Source organism: Lontra canadensis, unplaced genomic scaffold (genome assembly GCF_010015895.1).
Source record: "Lontra canadensis isolate GAN:19392208 unplaced genomic scaffold, GSC_riverotter_1.0 scaffold19, whole genome shotgun sequence".
Classification (NCBI taxonomy): Eukaryota; Metazoa; Chordata; class Mammalia; order Carnivora; family Mustelidae; genus Lontra; species Lontra canadensis.
In genome coordinates, this window is record NW_022631013.1 from 16,348,349 (window position 1) to 16,373,093 (window position 24,745).

Genomic DNA, 24,745 nt, shown 5'->3' on the forward strand with positions numbered 1-24,745 from the left:
CCAGCCACCCTGACAAGGAGTCAAGGGTGGGAGGTTACGTACAGGAAGCTGCTCCCCCTCCTACCTTTCCTGCCTTTCCACAGGAAACTGACACCCGTATCCAGCCTACCTCACTAGAAGTGTCTGGTTCTGATTTGATTAAAGCAACCAACTTGTGTAAATACCTTGCCCTCCTGCCCCGCCCCCGCGCAAACAAATCTTTACTAACTAATGTAACTTATTCAAGAAATATTGACTGAATTCTTGGTACATACAAAACTCTTGGCTGGAGCCTTTGGAGAAAATAGTGACGAAAAGCAAAGTGCTTGCTTCAAGGACCTCACACTTTTTGGGTAATGTTACAAAATGTGTAAAATAGTCATTTGTGCCTATTATATATACATTGTGATTATTTTACCATAAATGATGGATTTTTAGACTGTGCCTTGGTTTTCCTTCTTGGCTACCTTTGTTGGGTACTTCACTTATTTATTTATTTACTGACTTACTATTCACTTACTTACTTTTTTTTTTAAATGAGTTGTAGCTTCTTCTTCTTCTTCTTTTTTAAGATTTTATTTATTTATTTGACAGACAGCGATCACACTAGGCAGAGAGGCAGGCAGGGAGAGAGGGGGGAAGCGGGCTTCCCACCGAGCAGAGAGCCCGATGTGGGGCTTGATCCCAGGACCCTGAGGTCATGACCTCAGAAGACAGAGGCTCTAACCCACTGAGCCACCCAGGTACCCCACTTACTTACTTACTTTTATTTGCATTTATCCTCTGCAGAATTAATTTCCAGGCCACAAGTTTTTGTTTCTTCAGTTTCTTCTGGGATATCTTTTCCTCCTGGGCAAACTCCTGTTCTAGTTTAGGAACAATCTGCTCCTTTTCAGTGGGGATCATCTCGATGCAGCAGGGAGAACACAGGTGTGGGTTAATCCGACCTCAAGCCCTGTAAGTTCCACACCGAGTCTCGGGCACTTTCTTGACCAGGTTATGCTCCATGACCAGAGAATCTGCATCTAAACCCTTCAGGTCAGCATGACTCCCAGTATTTTTAAGCATGGGTGGGAAAAATTCAGCACTCTCTTTGGGCCACTGACCCTGTGTGCATCCCCACTGTTTGTCCCGGCTGCATGGACCAACCCCACCATCGTCATGATGGAATGGCACGCATTGCTTCTGCAAAGTGACATCCTTCCTGTACCTGGTGGCATTCCAGATATGCGCACCCTAGATGGCCTGGGCAGTTTCATCTGTGTTCTTAAAGTGAACATGAAGATTTGAACCTCTTGATTTGCATGATTTTGTACAGTTTTCTGGGTTGAGCAAATAAACCATTTTCAGAGATCACCTCAGGGTGCTTAGGGGAAGTGGAAGAGCGGTGGCTCCTGGGAGAATGCATGAGAACCCCCGTTGGGTACTTTAAACAGCAGGAGAATGTTGCGTCGGTAGGTGTAGATGCCAAAACCTCTGATGAGAAAGACAACCGGAAGATTCTTAACGGGTAACTTCCTGGCTGTACCTTAAATGTTTCCCAATCTTGAATCCTTCCAATCTTGCCCACAAGGGGGAAGCATAAGTGTAATAAATAATCATCTAAAATAATAATAAAAAGCAGGATAAACCTTTTTAGTGAAAAGTTAAATACCACTGTGAACGGGGATGCTGACCATAATGGCAGCTTTGGGTAGGTAGGACCGACAGGAAGAGCCCAGTTTCTGTGAGTGAAGCCACCACAGTTAGCGGCACCCTCGGGAATCTGACCTTGCACTGTTGTCTTTGTGAGGCTCTCTCCTCTTCACTTCGGCCAGAGGATCCAGTTTAACCTAAGGTCTGTCTACATGCCTCTTTTTCCGGCCTTACAAAAGTTGCCCACACGAGAGTGACCACTCTAAGTGGGTAATGCATGTGGCACATTATCCTGAGTTGCAAGTTAAAGATTCCCCACAAGGGCAGGAGCGTGGTTTCTCCTTCTAGCTGATGTTTTCATAAACTCGTTTTAATGTGCAAGAGTCTGTTTTCAGGATTTGAAGGCATACCTACCTGAATATGAGGTGGGACTCCACAAAGTCAACATGACTGACTTTGTATGCCCCCCCACCCCCCAAGGAGCCTATTCGTCCAAATACATTCCACTTTGTCATTGTAGGGGGGGGCGGAGTCCCCAGACTCCCTTTCCAGCAGAATAGAGGGTCTGTGGTCAAACACAGCATTCCTCTCTCTGCGTCTCAATTTTTTCATCTGTGAGACACAACAGGTTAGACCAGCTGACTTGAAGGCAGTCTCCAGGTCTGTGGAAACCCCTGGATCTTCACTGTTAATGATCTTAGCCTCTCCCTCCTCTCCTTTGCCCCCATGGTGCTCCCGAGAGGCCACATGCCCAGCACCGAAAGTTTGGACAGGCTCTGCTGGGTCAGTGTAGAGCTGAGAACCAGGAATCCATTTGTCAGAAGATTTCCTATACAGTGGACGGGCTTTCACATCAGCACATGCTTAAAGAGAGTCTTAAGATTTTTTTTCTTTTCCTAACTAGGCATTCTGTGACTCCCAGCCATGAGGGCTTGAAAGGGCGAGGGGGTTCAGGAATCATCTTGTCCAGCCCCGCAATAGTTGTTATTGGTTAGCGTCCCTGTCATGGAAGGTGTGTCCTCCTTGTCCTAGTGCTTCGTTTCTGAAGCTCATTTTTAAAAACCCTTTTACGTGGGAGCTGTGCTTAGTGTGATATGTCTGAAATTGCCCAAACTGGAAATTTATAATCTCCTTTCCTTTTTCTCAGTCACAGTCCTTTCTTTTTTTTTTTTAGATTTTATTTATTTATTTATTTGACAGAGAGAGAGAGGGCACAAGTAGGCAGAGAGGCAGGCAGAGAGAGGGGGAAGCAGGCTCACTGCCGAGCAGAGAGCCCGATGCGGGGCTCGATCCCAGGACCCTGAGATCATGACCTGAGCCGAAGGCAGAGGCTTAACCCACTGAGCCACCCAGGTGCCCCCACAGTCCTTTCTCTATTAGGTGTCATTATTGGAAGTAAACAAATTTCTCACAGTCTAACCATCACCTCCTACAGTTTTTGTGGCATCGAGCTCCAAGGGAAATACTTAAATGGAAAAGAAACTGATTTCATTTGTTTTAATTTTATTTCTCAAAAGTTATTTCTTAAGATCTGAGCCAGTGTTTAATTTTGCCTCCGGTTTTTGCTTTAAGGAACAAAAATCAGAATGTTAACTTCAGCCCTTGCCACTGCCGCCTCCCTGGCTAAGGCGACCCAGGCACATCCTGTCACCTGGCGTACCGGCATGGCATGTTAGGAGGGCACGGATCACCTTCCTTAAAGCAATGATGTGAAGGGAGCTTATTAAAGTTAAAATTAGTTCTAATTTACTGATAGAGAAATTGAGAGAGAGAGTGAAGTTTTAGTCCTATTTTCCAAGGCCTGTGGTTTTAGAAAATACCATTTAAGAAATAGCTATAATCCACTTAAAAGCACTTTATAACTCACACTGCACCACCTGTGTTGTTGCCAAAATGAACATTTCTGTCACCGACCTGCCACAGCACACGGCTAAAGGCACACAAGATGAGACTGTGTCTGTGTTGCTCACTCTTCTCCCCAGAAGCTTCCTGTGCACTGGGTTTCTATTTCACTCTCGGATCTCAGCTCTCTTCTGCCTCTTCCTTCTCACATCGTCTCGATCACACCACCTCCTCACTGCGGTCGGCTCTGCACACTCGCTCCCTAGACTTCTCCTCATGCTCAGCTCTTTTCCACTGGGAAGGTGTCTACTCTTGAAGCCTGAGTGACTTCATGTCCATAGACCGTCCCTCACTCAGTCTCACATCCTGACCTCCTGGAACTCTGATTCCACGTCCTCAGTCACCTGCCAGGCATTTCCCCTTCGTTGTCGTTTTGTGACTTGCCAACACTTTCCATTTGTGTGTCCTGTTGTCACTGTCACTTCAGACTCACCCTGAAACCTGCAACTCTCCACCACAGCCCGTCTCTCTTCTTGCCTCCTTATTTCCCTGTGGCGGCTGCTATACCATTGATTCTGTGAATTCCTCTTGAAATGTGCTCTTGCCCCCATCTTCGGTCCCGCTGCCATGCGCCAGCCATCACTCTTGAATCCCATCCACGGTGCTACAGGAGACCCTTCACCTGTCTGCCTCCACTTTTATCTCTGAGGCCCATTTCTCTACACAACTACCTCCCTCCCCTCACGCGGGAGGGCTTAGCCATCTGGAACTTGCCTCACTTCCTCATGTTTTTCACTTTCTGGAACTTTCCATGGTCTGTGGGAGCCCTGAGCTGCTTCCTGGCTACAGTAGGAGATTGCACGGGTCTCCCAAAGGAGCATAATCAAGTCCAGTTTGGGTCACCAAGCTTAAACTTTTGGAATGCCACAGTCCCTTCTAAGGAGGTTGTTCTCAGAAAGTCGAGTGACAAAGAATCCAAGCAGCACATTCCAGTCAGGGACAGTTCTATCTGACAGAAGTTATTTTCTGTCTTTTGGTCTTGAGATACCCCTTGAAGTAAAAGAGAAAAGTCTAAACATTTTTCCATAAATGAACTTTCAGATCATTAGAGTAGGTACCCCACGCCTACCCCAAGTCTCCTTTTCTCTTCAAAATAGATCCAGTTCCATTTCCTGGGACACCTTCAGTCTGTCACTGAGTTTCTGCAGGGTTGACCCAGAGGCCTGGCTTCTGCTCATACTACAGTCGGGCCGATGGGGAATCACTCCCATGATTCTACTCCATACCATCCCACCTCTCGAAGCCTCAGTTTCCCATTAATACAATGAAAAGATTCCTTAATCTGGGGTGGTCTTTGGGGCCCCATGAATACCCCAAAACTAAATGCAGTGGTTTGTATATTGTGAGCATAGGTATATTTCGGGCAGTGAAGATCTATACATTTTTTTATCATGATTTCAAAAAAGGTCCATGAGTCACAAAGAGATTTTTAAAAACCATTTGACAAAATGATATCTGAGCTTCCCCCTCTCTCCCGCTCAACTCTAACATTCTGTAAGTCAAAGGTTCAAAGACATGTGACATTTTCTTATTCCCTCGAGAGGAAGTCAGAGCCCAGATATTCTTCAGCCTGTTATTCAGCGACAATGAGGAGACAGTGTCGCACAGCCCCTACACACGGCAGAGTACTGACTGAAAAGGTTAGCGCGGAAGCTTTTCTGTCCTCTGAGGTAATCAGTCTCTTCTCGCTGGAAATGTTCCAGCCGAAATGGAATTATCATCTCTCCAGGATAGTATACAAGGAATTTTTTTTTTAATTATATAAAGACCTAGTCTTTGAGATCTCTTCTGAGTCAACGATTCTGTGAGAGCTAGAGCGTGTCCTTGCTCTTGCCTCTGCCTAAAACAATCTCTCGCTTCTCTCTTGCTCATTTTGACATTCCTTCTAGGTGTGTTTTTTTCCTTCCACACAGTGACTGCCTCTCACATCCCTATCTCTGTGTTAGCCCCTATCACATCTAGAACCCATCACATGCAGAACCATCTATGGGAGTGAATGGGTCTGACTCCCCACGAGATCCACAGTTCCTTGGGAACAGGGATTATATTCTGTATCTCTGTATCTCCAATGTCTTAAAATACCCATTTAATAAGCATTTAATCATAAATGTTCGATCACTGTTCCTACAGTGAGTCTGAAACCTTGCATGAGTCATTTCTCACTCTAGGCCTTACTCTCCCCCTCAGCCAAGTGCGAGGCTTGGACCACATACCCTCTTCAGTCCCCTTTGAGTCTGTGAAACTCCGTGAGTGTACTTTAATTTGTTTGCCATACTCGGGCAGGAGATACATTTATGTTCCATTTATCCTCACAACAAACACTGGTGCTTCTAGATTTGTGCATTTGGCTTCCTAGTTCCCTCCATATTTATCATGAGCAAATTACCACTTGACAGGTTTATGATAGTTCTGTATTCTGATTTTTAAAAGAAGCATAAGAGCAAAGGGGTTCACCACTGCATTTACTTGAACATGAGACCCGTTATGTGGCTTCCATAGAGAGTTGTATATGCCCTGTTTTGAGAAGAAGAACATTCTGTCAGGCACTGCAGAAACAAGCAGGCTCTTTCCCATTCCAGTTCAGTATATAAGTTTCCATGGCCATGAATGCAGGACTTACAACAGGTCGGAGAGGTATGATTAAAATGGCTCTCACAGGGCGCCTGGGTGACCCAGTCAGCTAAGCATCTGCCTTCAGCTCAGGTCGTGGTCTCAGGATCCTGGGATCGAGCCCCACGATGGGCTCCCTGCTCAACGGAGAGTCTACTCCTGCCTCTCCCCAGCTTGTGCTCTCCCTCTCTCTCTCATTCTCTCTCTCAAATAAATAAAATCTTAAAAATAATAATAATGAAATGGCTCTCACAGAAAAGGGAGTTGTGTGGATTCAACAATGAGCATTTCTGAAAATATCATTAGGCCCAGCCCTCTAGCTCTTAGACTGTATGGTGCTCATGCCAAACACGAATTTCTTCACTTCTCACCAGATCCTGTCACAGGGAAGCTTTCTCTTAACAGCTTTACATAAAAGTAATAGTGATCAATGATATTTATACAGTGCTTTACAGCTTACAAAGTTCTTACGGGTTACTGCATTCAATCCACCTAATCATTCCGTAAGGAAAGACAGGGCAGCCGTCCTTCATCTCATTTCACAGGTGGGGTTTCGCAGAGGTTAACTTTCCTGAACCTACAGCCAGTAAAGGAGAAAGACAGCACCAGAAACTCAGCCCTCCCCTAAGCCGGGGTTCCTACCAGCCGCACTTATGCTGGAGGCTGTCTCCAGCTGCTGGTGCCATCTTGGTAGGCCAGCAAGAAACAGCCCTACTTCTTTTTTTATTATTATTATTTTATTTTACTTCTACCAGAACCGGGTCCCTAGTCAGTTTTTCTCTTACCCTAGTGCTCCTTTCAGTTGTTCCCCTCTTGTTTCCAGGAATTGTTGAAAGAGTGGTACCAAGCACCATCATCCGTTCTGTAACATAGTTTAATAAAAAATCTTCCTGTTACTCTGAAAGTTAACTAACATGGCAGAGCACACCAAGTTCCTCCTACATTTTCAGTTCCAAGCCTACACTGAGACTATAAACAAGAATGTCATGAGGGCAAAGCCGGGTTAAATTGGTACAACAGGACCTGCTTACGTAGATGTCCCTTTTCTGTGAGAGCCACTTTAGTCCCAGCTTTCAAACCTCTCTGAGGTCCTGCCTTCACAGCAGTGGCGACTTGAGTACCCCCACTGCAGCAGGGAGGAGCTTGCTTCTATCTGCAGTCTCTGACAGAATTAATTAATTCTTGGTCACCTGGGCCACTACAACTCTCTGTGGAAGCCACATCAGAGAGTAGAGAACAGCATCACCTTCCGGGACTCCTATTGTCCAGGCCCAGAGATGGGTCTGTGCCACATTGTGCACATTGTGCAAGCAAACACACCCCAGTCCTGAGATGCTGAAGCCACTGGATGTCCAAGTCACTTAAATTATGGCCCTTCATCTGACTCTCTGCACATCAAGCAACCTTTAAAAAAAAAAGATTTTATGTATTTATTTTTGTGAGAGAGAGAGAGCGCGTACAAACATGAGTGGTGGGGAGGGGCAAAGGGAAAAGCAGACTTCAGTGAGCAGGGAGCCAACATGGGACTCAATCCCAGGACCCTGGGATCATGACCCGAGCTGAATGAAGGCAGATGCCCAACCGAGCCACCCAAGTGTGCCCCAGCAATCTTTTGATCACTGGATTTCTTATGGGCCCATTTCTGCAGTTGTCCTCTAGGCTGCTCATTTGTAGAAATCCCCATCCTAGGGACTCAGGTCTGTTTTTGCTAGGGGGTTGGGGCGGGGATGGGACTCCGGGCCACGTTGCTGCCTCCTGGTGGCCCTTCAGAGATCTGCAGGAGCATTGTGGCCCTTACATCTTTTCTCCCCAGGGTGACACACCCGGTTCCTTCAGCCCACAGTTTGGAGACTTTCTTTGCTCTGTGACGCACAGAACCTGAAATGGACATTGTCAACGACCTCATCTCCAACTGACTTTCTCACTTTTCTATACTGTGAGCCTCTGCGGAGCTGCAAATATTGCTCCAGAAAAGACGACAGTACAAACCAGACTAATGGGCAGCCCATCAAAAACTGTTGTCTAGTCAGTTCCCCTTAAGATAATAGGAAAAAAGAGAAGACAAGGTAGAACTACTTTATGCATTAAGATTCCACCATTTAGTAAATTTCCTGCTAAAATGTTATCTGCTGTGCGTCGACAGGATTTTTTTTTCTCTTTAATTTTTCATATAAACTAGAATAGCATTGGTTCTTTCTCTGGTATTTGTTTCCAAATTTGACAAAAATAGGCCAAGTTTATAACTTAACCCCCATGAAGATTACTAGATCTTCAGATATTCATAATAAATTAGCTGGAGATAAAACACTTAAATTTCACAATAATTACTGAGTCTGAGAGTTTAGAACTAAAAGCTACATCTGAACTTAGTTTGAAATGCTGCTAACGGCTATTCTGATGTGTGGCTGGCAGTTTCTTCATATGACCCACTTCATTCTTTGAGAAGTGGTAGTCGGGGAGGAGCAGAGGGAGAGAGTAGTCGCTCTGCCTCAGTTTCCTTATCTACCAAATAAAAGTGAATAAATTGAGATTCCTTTGAACTCAGACCAGGAGCCGTGGAGTTGGACCTTATTCCCTAGGGATGCGTACACGAAAGATCATGTTCTTCTGGACTGTAGCACGCGCACGTGTGTGTGTGTGTGTGTGTGTGTGTGTGTGTGTGTGTGTGTTGTGTGTCGCTGCTGTTGCTTTTGTTTTAAGGCAGCAACATGTAAATAGGTTGTAGGTTATGCATAGTCCTGGTTCTAATCCCACCCACTTTTCCACAATGATCACTACTTTTATATCAAGAGCCACAGCTCTGGGGAACTGCATGATTGTGGGCCACAGGCCACCTGAAGATTTTTTAAATGCGTCAATCTGTTTAAACATTAATTTATTTCTATTAATAGGGTCTAATGATATATTCTGATTATTACGGTCTTCCTTCCAAATCTGCTTTACTTAGTTCTACCAACATGAAAAAAACGCTTTCCTACAAACGTCCCGCTCCAAACAAGTCTTCAGAAGACAGAGCACCCTGGGTCTCTGGCCATCCTGATCACTCTAGAAGGCTGGATGGTCTGGGGGTCCTGTGGCTGCCCCTGCTGTTGGCCCAGAAAGGTCCGCAGTGACGGGGTTTGCCCAGGACCTGAGTGGAAACGGATTCTTGGAATTGAAAAGGAAAGCTGTTTGGTTTCCCTAAGAAAGAGAAATGACCAAAAGTCTAGTTTATCACCTCCGAGCCCTTCTTAACGGCAGCGAGATCCACATAGATGCCAAGGCAGACAGCCGCACGTGCGGGTCTGTCTGCAGGACCAATATTCTCCTAGAGCAGCTCCCTTCATCAGTGCATGTAAAAAGAGCAGCCGTCCCCCTCCTGCCGGGAGCACGGCTGCTCCATCAATTAGCGGCACTTCAGCCGCCCAGATGCTTCCAGCTTCTCCCAAACAACAGCCTTCTCCCAGACAGCTCACGCTGAAATGGCGCCTGCTAGCTTCCAGGTGACTCTGGGGCGCTGATGATGACAGGCTGTCCCCCTGGCTTGTCGGGTGCAATGCTCAGGTGTCAGCACTCGGCAAAGCATGGAACAAAACCAGAGTCAAATGAAAATATCAGAGCTGTATAGGAGTCAGCACGGTCCGCCCAGCCACTCTTGCTAGGAATGGGGCTCAGTCAGAAACAACCAGACAAACAGGCTTGGCGCCCAGATCAGGAGCTTTGCCGTGGGACAGGAGACCTTCAAAAGGGGATGTTGAAGGCTTTATATCAGAGGGAACCCAGATCGCTGTCATCTGGGTCTTCTCTGTCCCTTGAGGTCTCAGTAAACATTGCCTCGAATCGCACAGCCTGTGGAAGTCTGAATTCTGTGACTTCTTGGAGGCTTAGGGTCTCTGCCTCACTCTTGTTTCTGCTTCCATGTCTGGTATCTTAGCTCTGCAGCTTGTCTGGTTGCTTATAAAACAGCACGTAGGATCCTGGGAGACCTTCCCAGACCTTGATGTCATTGCGGACAATCCATTTCATGTCCCATGATGGTACAGTTAGTGGTCCATAAGAGGGCCGCCTGGGTGGCTCAGTCGGTTAAGCATCTGACTTGATATCAGCTCAGGTCGTGATCTCAGGGTGTCAAGATCTAGCACATTGGGCGTGGAGCCTGCTTAAGATTCTCTCTCAAAAAAAAAAAAAAATTCTCTCTCTCCCTCTCCCTCTTCAACCCCTTCTCTCTAAAAAAAAAATCCAAAAGCCAAAAACCAAACAAACAAACAAACAAAACAGTCCATATGAAACTTTTCTATTGTCTTAAGCCTTGCTCCTCAAGTTGTGGTTCAGAGGACCAGCAACACCTCTATAACCTGGGTGCTTGTTAGCAATGCGGAATCTTGAGCCCCACCCCGGCTGCTAAATCAGAATCCAGATTTTAACGAGATCTCAGGAGACTCCATTCATGAAAGTGTGAAGAGCACAGACCTAAAGTCCTTGTCCATCAGCTCCCCGTGGAGGTTCTCTTTGTCCTGGCCATTGCTGTACACACTACCCAGCCTTTCATCTTCCCTTTCTTCCCCCTCCTCTCTCTCTCTCTCTCATGTTCTTTCATCTCTTCCCTCCCTGTCAGGAGCTTCAAACATATTCTCTTTTTGTCAGGAGCAGCCCTCCACTCCTCAGAGCCAATCACCACCAAGGCCCTGAAGGGCTCACCTGCTACCCGCCTTCCATTCTGTTCCCAGGCTGATTAAAATATTTTTCTAAACAAGGCTCTCCCTCCCCCAAGAGGGACTCTGATACCAGCTATAACAATAAAAGAAATCTATCTCATTACAAAAGATACCCCAGATTTTATAAAGACATCTAGCTTCCAAACAGACCCCTAAATCAATTCCAGGTTATAAACTATCATACAACTGTTAGACCTGGGGAAACTGAGTCTCCAGCAGGAAAGTGACTGGCTCGATACCATTTTGTAGTTATTGGCAGGGACAGGACTAGAAAAGTTCTTATGCTTCCCAGTGTGGGCTTCTCTCCACTACAGCCCTAACCATTCTGCTTTAACCTGAACCTTTATGTGTCTGCCTGATTCTCTTCCTACACGGTACCTGGGTCGTCTGAACTGCACATATGGGGCACCTGCTGTGTACAGCAAGCACTGTTTGAAGATAAGAAGAGGCAGAACAGACCCCGTTTTCCCGTGCCCTGTGCCCTTGCCCAAACAGCCCCCTCACACTGAAGTCCTCATTCCCACCACATCCGTCTGTCAAACCCCTCCAAATCTTTAAGAATCAGCAGCTGGGAGCATCTGAACTCCTCCAGACAAAATTAATCACTACCCCCTCCGTGCAGGCTCACAAGTGTAACATGTCTCCCGTCGTTTGTTAGGTCCTTTTCTCCAAGCTGTCTTCTCCGAAATCAAGTTTCCTCCAGGGGTGGCCCACTGGGCCCAGCACAGGAGAAGCTCAGTAAATGTTCTTTTTCTTCCCTGTTTCTTTCCCTGGGAAGTCCCCAGCAATTAATGCTATCGATCAAACAAACCTTGTCCTGAACTCAGCCCCTTCCTCCTCAAGCAACTTGCCCCTTTCTGGACCGGGGCTGCCTGCCTCAGGCCCTCGTCCTCCTCCCATGGCCTCTCATTCTGCAGCCTAGCCCCTCCTGGCCACCCTCCTTCTAGTCTCCACAGGGGCCAGCCTCACCACCAGGACTTGTGTAGGACTTTTTGAAGATCATCCTACCTTCTGGACCTCATCTGCAAAATGGGTGGGTTTACCTCATTAGAGGTGTTGCAGCTCACAGGCACGTTAGTGTCCATCGTGAGGGGCTGAGTGAGTGATTGTTCCATGTACCTGTAAGCTCACCAATGGTCTTTTTTAATAAATAGAGAAGATTAAAGGTTGTCCCTGTGACTGGCAGGCTTGGTCGCATTCAGCTGTGCTTTCTGGAATTGGAGGAAAAGGCCTGTAGTTGCAGGGGTCCCACACAAGCGGGGGCACACACACCTCAGGATTGCGTCCTGTCTCGCAAACACAGAGATTCCTATCATGTGTGCCCCAACTGGGCAAGGCCTGATCTATAAGGTTCTCGTCAGCTCCATCATCTTTGGAGGTGTAAGGTCTGGAGAAAAGACCAAAACTTGGGAAATTATGGAAACTGTCCATTTCCAAGCCCCTCCTGTGATGTGGTAGCTCCTCATAAAATTCAAATCTCACTCAGGATCATTTGAAAGGGTAACACTCTTTTAATTTTTTTCCTCTGCCTCCTCGGCTTTGCTTCCAGGAAGCGAGAGGAAGAAAACAAACGAAGGGAGGCAGAACAGCAGAAGGGATGGCTGAGCCCAGATTCCTGCAGACCCCAAGCCCTTCCCTGTCTGCCCAACACCCAAGCTGAGCCCCACAGGCAGAGCCAGGCTTCCGGCAAACAGCCTCCCACCAGCGACACAGCCCAGGACCCTGAGGAGACAGCCTGTCAAGAATCTCCGGGCGGACTATCTCCAGACAGAGCCCCCCAGCGGGAGCAGCATCTTTCCCCAGATGTGCAGGGAAGAGACCCCAGAAAGCCAAACGGTAGGTGTATTGCCTTTGTTACCTGATGTCAACCCGTGGACTGTGGGTTCTCTTGATTGGTGTACTTAGTCCATTCACATCTAAGGAAATTATGTCAACACTGAAGACTACCATTTTATTATTTATTTTCTGTTTATTTCCTCTGATTCTCCTCCCTGTTTTTTTTTTTTTTCTTTTTTCCCCTTCCTGTAGGGTACTTGAACATCTTTTAGGATGCCATCTTGATTGATAGTGGTTTTGAGTATACCTCTTTCTACAGTTTTTGTGGTGGTTGCTCTGAGTATTGCCATGTATTGCTGTGTATATTGTATCTATAAGTTATAAGGGACCTATAACCAGTTCTACTACTTTGAGTGAAATGTGGAAACCTCACTTCCATTTAGGTACCTTGACCTTCCCCTCTTTTAAATGTCATTGATAGGGTACCAGATGGTATTATGATTTTTGTTTCAATTATCAAATATAATTTATAAAAACCACAGGAAAGGGTAGTTTCTTAGATACCCATAGTTCTCTTTTTCTGTTGTTTCTTCTTTTTTCCCAGTGCATCAGATTCCTTCTTTTATCATGTCCTTTCTGTCTGAAGAACCTTTAGCTGGTATTTAAGGGTAGCTCCACTAGCAACAATTTCTTTAAGTCTTCCTTTGCCTGAGAATGTTCTGATTTCATTCCTGAAGAGCTGATGAACCAGATCCAGAATGCACACTTAGCAGATTTTTCCTTCCAACACTTGAAAGAGGCTGTGCCAGTTCTGGCTTCCATGGTTTCAGACAAGAAATCCACTGTCGTTTGCAATTGGTGTTCCTCAGGAATGTTTCTAGCTAACATGTCACTGCTCTCTGGCTGCTTTCAAGATTTTTCTTTATCTTTAGTTTTCAATAGTTAAATATAGTGTGTCTTGGTATGGATTCTTAGAATTTATCGTGTTTGGATTTCACTTCGTATGTTGGGGATCCCCGAGACTCCCCACCCCCAAAGTTTAGAAATTTGCTAAGAGTACTCACAAGACTCAGCATGTATTTCTACTCACAGCTACGATCTTTTATAACAAAGGGATACAAATCAAGATCAACAAAGGGAAAAGCACATGGAGCAAAGTCTAGAAGAAACCAGGTGCAAATTTCCAAGAGTCTTCTCCCAGTGGAATCACACAAGATATGACTAGTTCCTCCAGCAATAAATTGTAACAACCAGTTAGCCTTTGTCTACCAAGAAAACACATCTACACTTAGGATTCCAGGATTTTTACTGGGGTCAGTTACATAGGTACCCTCTGCCCAGCATATACTACAACTCCAGATTCCCAGAAGGAAAACAGGTATTCTGCACAAATTATATTATTTGCCCAAAGCAATTTAAGCATATTGAGCCATTCTTAAAAATTAAGGAACAGTGAGAAACCTCCAGAAATATAAGTGCAAAAGCCAACATGGTGAAAAAAGCAAAAAAATGTCTTAGTATTATTATAAAAATAGTTTTGACCTTGTGGACCCCAGAGTCTGTGAGATCTCATGGCGACCCAATTCAGGGCATGGGCAATTCATTCTATCTCTCTGAACCTTAATTTCCTTACCTATAAAATGGGTTGGGGGGGAGGAATACTCAGAAAACAACAAAGGAACAAACAAAAAAGGCAGAAATAGACTAATAAATACAGAGAACAAACTGATGGTTGCCAGAGAGGAGGAGAGTGGGGCAATGGGCAGAATGGGTAAAGGGGTGTGGGAGGTATAGGCTTCAGTTGTGGAATGAATAAGTCATGGTGAAGGAAGGTATAGCCTAGGGAATACAGTCAATGGTATTATAGTGCCCATGAAGACAGATGGTAGCTATACTTGTGGGGAACACAGCATAACAAAAATACTATGCTGTTCGCCTGAAACTAATGTAACATTGTATCAACTATACTTCAGTTTTTAAAAAGAAAAAAAAGGGTGCATACTCTCTGTCCTGCAAGGTAGTTTTGAATAGAAATAAAATAATTAATGTAGAATACTTATTATAGCCCATGACATGTAATAGGTCTTCAGTAACTACTGTTATTAAACCACTCTGATGATCTAGCCAAGAACAGCCACATAAAAGTACACATGAATGACCACAAACATATCCAGAATATAATTCCATAACCCACTGTACAGTGGCAATGCATCAGTAGTGTATACCTTGAAGAGGTCTGATGCCCTGTTACATATTCATTCATTTATTCATTCAGCTAGTGTTAACCAGACTCCCCTGATGTAACAACCATGTTGAATTTCCTCATTCTCTCTTAGCTTGAGGTCACTGCATATTACAATTCCCTATCCATATGGATAAAAGTGCCTCTTATTTTTCAGGTCTCAGAATGAATGTTCCTTCCTTTATACAGCCATACCTCCCCACTAACAAGGCTTCATCTTCCTGCTTATGTTCCTATAGGTCTTCTATAGTTCCATAATAGGAAGATCATGACCTTTTACTATTATTACTGGTTTGTCTGTTTTTTCCAGTAGATTGCAAGATCTTAAGATCAGGGTTGTTTCCATTATGTGCTGCTATGTAAAAAACAAAACACAAAACACACACACACACCCCAAAAACAAAAGTACACTAAAACTAAGTGGCTTAAGATAATAATTTATTATTTCTCATGATTCTGTGGGCCAACTGGGCAGTTCCGCTGCATTTTCACCTGGTCTCTCTTACGTGGCTCCATTCAGGTAGAAGGTGAGTTGAATCAGATGGTCTAAGATAGACTGACTTAAATGTCTGGCAGTTGATACTGGCTATGAGCTGGGATTCCTTGACTCTGCTTTATATGGCTTTTCATCCTCCAATAGGCTAGACTGGCCTCCCTACACAGTGGTCTCCCAGCATCATTCTAAGAAAGCAAAATCAGAAGCTACAAGACCCCTTGAGGAGTAGGCTCCAGAATTTGCATGCTACATCCTATTGCTCAAAGCAAGTTGTATGGCCAGCCCAGACTGAATGATATGGAGAAATATACTCAACTTCTGTGCATACTAGGATGGAAGCAATTTTTGGCTAGTAATCTATCACAATTCCTTTTTGGTCACAGACTATTCACATTCCTCCCACAGGCACACAGTATTCTCAAAATTATCTCTGGACCCCAAAATGTCATCTCAGTTATCACATTAAGCTTGAAGTTTGGGATCTTGAGACGTATGTCACATCCAGATGTTATCAAGATTCCCCAGGTATAGGGGCACCTGGTTGGCTCAGTCAATTAAACCTCTGCCTTCGGCACAGGGCATGATCCCTGGGTCCTAGGATTGAGCCTCGCGTCAGGCTCCCTGCTCAGTGGAAAGCCTGCTTCTTCCTCTCCATCTGCCTGCTGCTCCCCCTACTTGTGCACTCTCGCTCTTAGTCAAATAAATAAATAAATAATCAACCCCTAGGTATGACTCTTTCCAATTCAGGGACTAGCCCACCAAAAACACACATTATCAACAGCCCCCCCAGACCCAACAAGCAATAGTGAGGCAGGGACAGAATAACCACAGTAGACACCTTTGTTCCAAAAGGGGAGAAATAAGAGGTACACAGCAGTCACTAGTTCATAGCCATTCTGAAAGCCAACTGGTTTTACATTAGCAGTGCTAGAAGGATCGAATGTTCCTCGATTAGGGTATGGTTTTCCCCTATGTGTGGTTTCCTATTCGATTATTCTCCTTGGCCCTTGGCTCTTGGGTCTCCTACCAGGATTCTTGGTGCTGCTTTCTGAGACATCTTCCTTTTCCATAAGACATAGCCTGTGTTTGCACCTAAACAGTTTTCTCAGCCTGTTTCCCGCCTATAGGAAGTTGAGGTTCCAGAGGCTCCTGTTTGTCTTGAATAGCCTCAGTGGTTCAAACTAGTAACACTCTTTGTGATACAGTTACCTGGGAAATTTCATGGGCTTCAGGGGCCACTTGGGTGGCCCTCGGTTAAGCATCTGACTCCTAATTTCAGCTCAGGTCATGAGCATGGGATTGAGCCCCGCATCAGGCTCCACACTCAGCAGGGAGTCTGCTTGGGCTTCTTTCTCTTCTCCCTCTGCTCCTCCCCCTGCTCCTGTGCTTTCTCTCCTTCCCTCTCTCTCAAATAAATAAAACCTTCTTAAAAAATTTTGTGGGTTCCCTATGATTTTGACTGGATTCATTCCATGTTCCAAAACTACATCCATAATTATTTCTCAGATGGGCCTCTCTCTACTTTGGGTGGCTCAGGATGCTGTAGGAAAATGCCCTTGAAGTTCTTAGAAGTTCTTTTGTGTAGCTTACAGTACCTTACAATGTACCATCTTCGATATTTTTGAAGTCTTAAAAAAAAGAGTTGCACAGTAATACTCTTGATTGGATCTTTATCCTTAAGTCATATTTTACTAAGATACTCTCAGTAAAATTAGCTGGAAAGAATGAATATGCTAAACAACTTTCTTTTCTAACCTGGCACATTCTAGGCTCTCTGTATTTCCTCTGGATTCTGCTTGCAAGCTGAGCAGTTCTTTCCTAATTTTCTTTCTTTCTCCCCATACCTATCACATGCAGGTAAAAAATCCAATTGATCTTTTCTTCAGCTATTGCCCCCTGGAAGTCTATTCCATATCTACAAATTCATTAGATATGTTTTCTGTCTTCTAAGCTACTGCAGGTAACTTTTGCCCATTTTGCCAATTATTCTGCCATTGAATAATACAACTGACCATTCTCCAAACTCCAACAGCAATTTCCTCTCTGCTGTCTCAGCCTTTGGTAACAGTCTTTTCATTGCCTTCCCGGCTTCTGTCCGCTCACCAGTCCTTAAGTCAACGCTATGGGTTTTTGTTAGGCCAGCACCTCTCTTTTTTAGCTATTGGTTTCTGTGTTGATTATTTCTAGTGATGTAACAAATTACCCCCAAAACTAAGTGGCTTAAGATAACAATAACTTCTTACTTCTCACAATTCTGTAGCTTGTCAGAACAATTCCTCTCCTGGGTCAGTCACTTGGGCTCACTCATGTGGCTGGTGCGAGGCTGGCTGGAACAGAAAGCCCAAGATGGCTTTCTTTATGTGTGTGGCCATTGGTGCTGGCTGTTGGCTGAGATGTCTCAGATCTCTTCTCCATGACCTTGCATCCTCCGGGAGTTTAGACCATCTTCCTTGCATGTTGTTCTCAAGGCAGAACTCCGAGAGAGAGAAAAAGCCAGAAGCGACAAGCTCTCTTGAGGCCTAGGCTCCAAAACGTCCCTATCATTTTTACCACATTCTGTTGATCAGACCAGTTTGCAAGGCCAGCCCAGATTCAAGGGGGTAGAGACAGAGACTCCACCTCTGGTTTGAAGATGTTGCAAAAGCACATTTCAAAAGTGAGTGCATACTGGGATGGAAAGAATTTTGACCATTAAACGGTGTATCACAAGGAGCAATGTGTCTCCTACTTCTGTGTACCAAGCACCCAGTAGGGTGTCTGGTATATAAGAGACATAATAAATATTTGTTGAACATGTAGCTGCATGGGACTAGCTGGGTGCTTGAGAGTCAGACATGAGAGATTATTGAACAGGACATGAGGGGCCCCAGGGTGGCACAGTCAGTTAACTGTCCAACACTTGGTTTCAGTTCAGGTCATGATCCCAGGGTCTTGAGATCAAGCCCTGAGTCAGGCTCTGAGCTCAGTGAGGAGTCTGCTAAAGTTTCCCTCTCCCTCTGCCCCTCCCCGTGGTTGCTCTCCCTCTGTCTCTAAAATCAATCTATCTTTAAAAAAAAAAAAAAGACATGAAAAGTATTCATTGGGTGTACTCCTGTTTTCTATAACAGTTCCATTCTCTTAGTAAGTTATTTCTTTCTTCTCTCTCATAGTAATTCTCCCCATCTTGTTTACAGTGCATGTAGAGCATGATGGCTGAGTGCACAAGCTTTAGAATTGAATAAACAGGGATCATATTTAGACTCTACCACATACTACCTATATAGTCTTGATCAAGTTACTTAACTTCTCCTAAGCCTCCATTTCTTTATTTGTAAAAAAAGACAGAAAGAAAAAAAAAAAAGAGGAAGGAAGGAAGGAAGGAAGGAAAAATGCCTGTCTCAGAACTTTCATGAACATTCATGAGATAACCCGTGGAAAGATTTAAACATGGTGTCTAAAGCACTCTACAAATAGGAGCTGTTAGGATAACTCTCTCACTATGATTTCAAGAGGTAGGGCAGGAAGGAGGCATAACACTTAGGAAGATCCTTGTGGCTGAGTGGCGGGTGGGCCTGGAGGCCAACACTGAGACACAGCGGCCGGGTGAGGAGGGAGGGATGGACTGGAGAGGTGCAGTGCAGAGGACTTGCTAGCAGATTGCCTGTGGGAGGTAGTGAGATAAAGTTGTCTTTGAGTCAGTGTGGTTTTCAAGAGAGTCTAGTGGAGGAGAAACTCACTGTTTTAAGGGCCATCCCTGGTGTTGTCTTCTTTCTCACCATATGGGCTGCCAGAACTAGTGGGTACAACTGGTGGGAGTAAGCGGGCCCTTACGTTTGGTGCATGTACAGTGGCTAACACAGAAAATCCAGTTACCACCTGTGTGCCGAAGACTCCCTGACCTCCTTCCCTTATTCCAATTATGTATATTTAACTCTTTACTTATGCCCTCACTTGGATGTCCCAAAGGCATCCCAAACTCAACCTATCTGCGACAGGACAGACGAAGGTTTTATGTTAAGCCTGCTCTGCGTTGGTTAATGACGCACTCATCCGTGTGGACATTCAGTGCAGGAGTAATAATTATTTCCTTTCCCTTTACCGCCCATACCCAGCCTGTCACCAGCTCTTGTCTCACTGACTTCCTAAACATCTTTCAAACCTGTTTTCTTCCTCTCATCCTCCACTACCATATATTCTACCTCACATCTTCTTACCTTTGTCTCTAACTTGAACTATTGCAGTAGCTTCCTCAAGGGTCTTACTTATCTGCTCCGACTCCCCTAATCCATTTTCCTCTCTGTGAACAGATTAATCTCTTCGAAATGAAACCTCATTGTGTCTCTCCCCCACTCAGAGCCCTGGAATTAACCACTTCTCTGAAGAACCCTGGTTCCCTCTGTTGAAAAATGATAATATAAACCAAAATCTGAGCGCTAGGTGGGCGTATTACTATTTACCATTATTCCTAAGCCCTTTCAGCAGACAGAGCTAAAAATTATTTACATCTATCTCTGCATCTATCTGTGTGTATGTGTATCTCACACACACACATACACGTGTGCGTGCACACACACACACACACACACACACACCAGGAGTTCATATTCGTGATACCTCCAATTCCATTCAACACCACAGCGATTACTCTATCTTTTCTCTTTACTTGAAGTGTTTCCTCCAGCAGTGAAAGATCTGGCTCCCATCATCTAGGAGTTATATGCTTCTTTCTGCAGTTCTGGTGTACACATAAAATAGATTCAGAATTGCTAACCCAGGGCACCTGGGTGGCTCAGTGGGTTAAGCCTCTGCCTTCGGCTCAGGTCATGATCTCGGGGTCCTGGGATCGAGCCCCGCATCGGGCTCCCTGCTGAGCAGGGAGCCTGCTTCCCTCTCTCTCTGCCTGCCTCTCTGCCTACTTGTGATCTCTCTCTGTCAAATAAATAAATAAAATCTTTAAAAAAAAAAAAAAAAGCATTGCTAACCCAACCCTGTGAGAAACAAACTTATTAACTAGAGCACAATCTTTATATACATTTCTTTGTGTCCTTATTCAGCCAAAATATGTTTTTACTAAGTTACTTAGGTCAGTTCTTTTCTTCGCCTTTTAGTGTGGTTACCTAATTCATTTGTAATACAGTTAGGTTTGTTTGTTACTATTTACATTCCATTTTGAGTTCTTTCCCACATCCTAGTTGATTTTAATTGTTGGGCTTTTTCTTTCTTTCTCTTTTTTAGTTGGGTACTTTATTTGTTTATTTTATTTTACTTTTTTAGAAGATTTTATTTATTTATTTGACACAGAAAGAGAGATCACAAGCAGGCAGAGAGACAGAGAGAGGCGGAAGCAGGCTCCCCGCTGAGCAGAGAGCCCGATGCAGGGCTCAATCCTAGGACCCTGAGATCATGACCTGAGCCAAAGGCAGAGGCTTAACCCACTGAGCCACCCAGGTGCCCGGTGTTGGGTACTTTATTGAAGCAGAAAATGACGCTTTTTCCTAATTACAAAATTGGTCATTGTACATTATAAAATAATTTAAAAACAGAAAAGAACAAAGAAAAAAATAAAAATCCTCCTTAAGTTAAGCAACTCTTATCACTTTGACACAAATCCATCTTCTAGAACTTTCCTTTTATTTCAGAAGAGTATGGGCATCCCATTTTGAGATTTTCTTACATTATCTCCTTTTTTCAATGTTAGTGACTGCTTAGTATTATATCAGATTATGAATACAGCATGATTTGTTTAATCATGTCTGTGTTGTAGGACATATGAGCTAAATAACCTTTCATGTAAATTTTTGTGTACATCTCTAATTTTTATGGCTCTTTAAACATCCTGCCAAATTTCATTCCAGGAAGGTTGCAAAAGGTTATTTCAGCCTTTCAAAAGCAAAAAACCCAAAACTCTCTCCAAACATTTAGGCAAATAGTGATTTTATTGAATCCTAGTTAGCAGGATGGAATTTTGTCATATTTTTACTGGCTCTGTGTATTTATTTTCTGGATTGTTCACTGATGTACTAAGTCAATTTTTATATTATTTTTTCATTTTCTTAACCACTCTAAAAGCTCAGCATATAATAATAGTAACCTTTGTCTATCATGTATAATGAATGTCTTTTTAAAATTTACCCTTTAATTCTGTTTAATTTTTTCTTTTGAGCTTTTTATCCTTGTGGTTTTCCATAAGAAAAGGTTTTTCCCACTTCAAGATGTAATAATCACATATATTTTCTAATTTTTACTATTTCAGATTTAATTTTTTATATGGTAATGTTGGAATCTAATGACTTCTTTTTAGAGAACAGACAGTTGTTCTAGGCATATACATGAAATAATCTGCATAGAATATACAATAATATACATGGAAACGAGCCATATACTTGGAGCTGTGACACTAGCAGTGGGCTTTGTGAATAAGGCTTCAGGAGGGGTACAGCATCCCTGTCTGGGTTCACACCCAGAGGCTCTAAGCAGCTCAGCAACTCACCACAAATTAAAAGCACTATGCTAATTACATATTTTTAATATATGGGTATACTTCTAGCTTTGTACTCTTTCCCACTGATCTATCTCTATTACTACCCAAATCACATCATTTTTATCATTACTAGTTAGTAGCATCTAATATCATCTAGCAGTTTCTTCATTATTTTTCTTTTTTTTTCTTTTTTTACTGACGGATGGTTGACACGGTGTTCCGTTACTTTCAGGTTTACAACATAGTGATTGGACAATCCTATACATTACGCAATGCTCACCATAAGTGTGGCTACCATCTGTTACCATACAACACTATTATAATAATATTGACTATATTTCCTATACTGTATCTTTCATCCCTGTGACTTATTTATCTTAGAACTGGAAGTCTGGACCTTTTTTTCCCCCCTTTTAATAGAATTTACTTTTTAGAGCAGTTTTAGGTTTACAGCAAAATTGAGCAGAAAGGGCAGAATTCCCATACACTCCTGGCCCCCCGCACACATGTACTTCCCCACTCAGCGTCCTCTCCCAGAGTGGCGCATTTGTTAAAATTGATGAACCTACATTGATACATCCTTATCACACGAAGTCCACAGTTTACATCAGACTTCATGGCTGGTGTTGCACATTCTGTAGGTTTTGACAAACGTATAATGACTCATATCCACCATTACAGCATCGTACAGAAGAGTTTCATTGCCTGTATTAGTCAGGGTTCTCCGGAGAATCAGAACTAATAGGATATATATAAAAGAGAAGGTTTGTTCTAGAAACTGGCTCACTGGATTATGGAGGTTGAGAAGTCCCACAATTTGCTGCCTGCAAGCTGGAGAACCAGGAGAGCTGGTGGTATGATTCAGTGAATCTGAAGGCTTGAGAACCAGGGCGGCAGATGGTGTGAGGCCGAGTCCAAAGGCCCGAGAATCAGGGGGATGAGGGGGCTGATGGTGTAAGTTCTGATCCAAGTCTGAAAGCCTGCAAACAAGCAGCACCTGTGTGTAAGCGCAGCTTTGTCCCAGCTCAAGCAAAAAGCAAATCTGCCCTTCCTTCACCTTTTTGTTCTACTGAGGCCCTCCACAGACTAGGTGTTGCCCACCTGCTTTGGTGAGGGCAGTCTTCTGTACGAGGTCTACCAATTCAAATGCTGATTTCTTCCCAAAACATCCTCACAGACACACGCAGAAGTAATATTTTACCAGCCATCTGGGCACCCCTGATGCCAGTCAAGTTGACACATCAAATTAACCATCACAGTGCCCTGTGCTCTCCCTGTGTATCCTTCCCTCCCTCGAACTTTTAGCAACCACCAATCCATTGACTATCTCCACGGTTTTGCCCATTTCCAGAATGTCATAGGGTTGGAATCATACAATAGGTAGCCTTTTCAGATTGGCTTCTTTCACTTACTAATATGCACTAGTAATATTCATATGAGGGAAGTAATATTTCATTTAGGAACATCCTCCAAGACTTGGTAACTCCTTTCTGTTTAGCACTCATTTCATTTTTATTTCATTTCCTTTCAGTTCATTTCTTTTTAGTGCTGAATAATACTCCACTGTTTGGATGTGCCACAATTGTTCATCTATTCAGCTAGTGCAGGACTCCTTGGTGGCTTCCAAGTTTGGGAAATTATGAATAAAGCTACTCTAAACATCCATGTGCAGGGTTTTGGGTGGACATTAGTTTTAAATTCATTTGGGTAAATAACAAAGAGAAAACTGCTTGCTCGTGTGGTGCGAAGTTTTGTAAGGAGCTGCTGCACCACCTTGCAAAGTGGCTGTACCGTCTTGCATTCCCAGCAGCGGTGTCTGAGAGTTGTCAGTGTTTTTGCATTTCCACCCTCTAATAGTGGTATCTTGTTGTTTAATTAATTGGGGCTTTAGTAGTGTATGTGAAACATTATAATGGTTCTAAGAGTCAGAACTATACAAAAAGATATACCCATAGAAGTATTGCCCTCCTCAGCCCCACTAGCCAGGTCCCATTTCCCTCTTTCTCCCCCTTTCCTGCCCCATCACAGTAGGTACCCAATCTCTTCGGTTTCTGGTTTATCCTTTGTATATTTCTTTTATACAAATGAGCAGATACAAGCGGATTCCCTTATTTCCCCTTTGTCTTACATGAAGCATAGCAGAGTTTAGATACATCTTTGCACTGTAAAATGGAGAAGAGTAAATGAAACAAGATGGGATTGGGAGGGAGACAAACCATAAGTGACTCTTAATCTCACAAAACAAACTGAGGGTTGTGGGGGTGGGATAGGGAGAGGGGGGATGGGGTTATGGACATTGGGGAGGGTATGTGCTATGGTGAGTGCTGTAAAGTGTGTAAACCTGGCGATTCACAGACCTGTACCCCTGGGGATAAAAATATATGTTTATAAAAAATAAAATTTAAAAAATGGTTGTTTTAAAGTCTGTTTCTGAAAAGAAATTATCTGGATAACCTGTGTGTCTGTCTTATTGTTTCCCCCACTCCTTGAATATTATCTTGTCTGTTTATCTGCCTGCATATTTTTGATTGAGTGGTAAGCATTTAATATTTAAAAATTACATGATAAATAACATGAGACCTAAGATGATAGTAATTCCTCCAGAGGGGATTTACATCGGCTTCTGGCAGACATGTAGGAGCATGAGTGATCCAAGTTTGAGCAATCCAAACCTTAATCCAGTTTTCAATACTGAGAGGAAGCAAAGCTGCCCTCAGTCCCTACGAGGATCAATTTACTATGAGTTCACCTTTTCTCCTAAGATAGAGCCCTCCAGGGTCCCAGTCCTCCCCCCATAAAAAAAAAAACAAAACTTCTTGGCAGGTTCTGGACTCCAGGTTTTGTCCTCCAAACCTTGAGGGGAATGATATAATTCTCTTAGGAATACATAACCCCAGATGCCTTGCCCACCTCTGTTGGTTACCTGATTCTCCTGCATCTCGGCCCCCACA

The 24,745-nt window shown here is 43.8% G+C and overlaps 1 protein-coding gene and 1 pseudogene across 2 annotated transcripts in view; one reads left to right on the forward strand and one right to left on the reverse strand.

Moving 5' to 3' along the window:
• INVS (inversin) overlaps window positions 1-24,745 on the forward strand; it is a 171,357-nt gene that overhangs the window by 121,030 nt on the left and 25,582 nt on the right. For both annotated transcript variants that reach the window (XM_032860706.1, XM_032860707.1), the window contains exon 13: window positions 12,370-12,656. In XM_032860706.1, coding sequence (XP_032716597.1) covers window positions 12,370-12,656 — 287 coding nt within the window. The remainder of the gene's footprint in view (window positions 1-12,369; window positions 12,657-24,745) is intronic.
• Window positions 736-1,323, reverse strand: LOC116869551 (annotated as a pseudogene).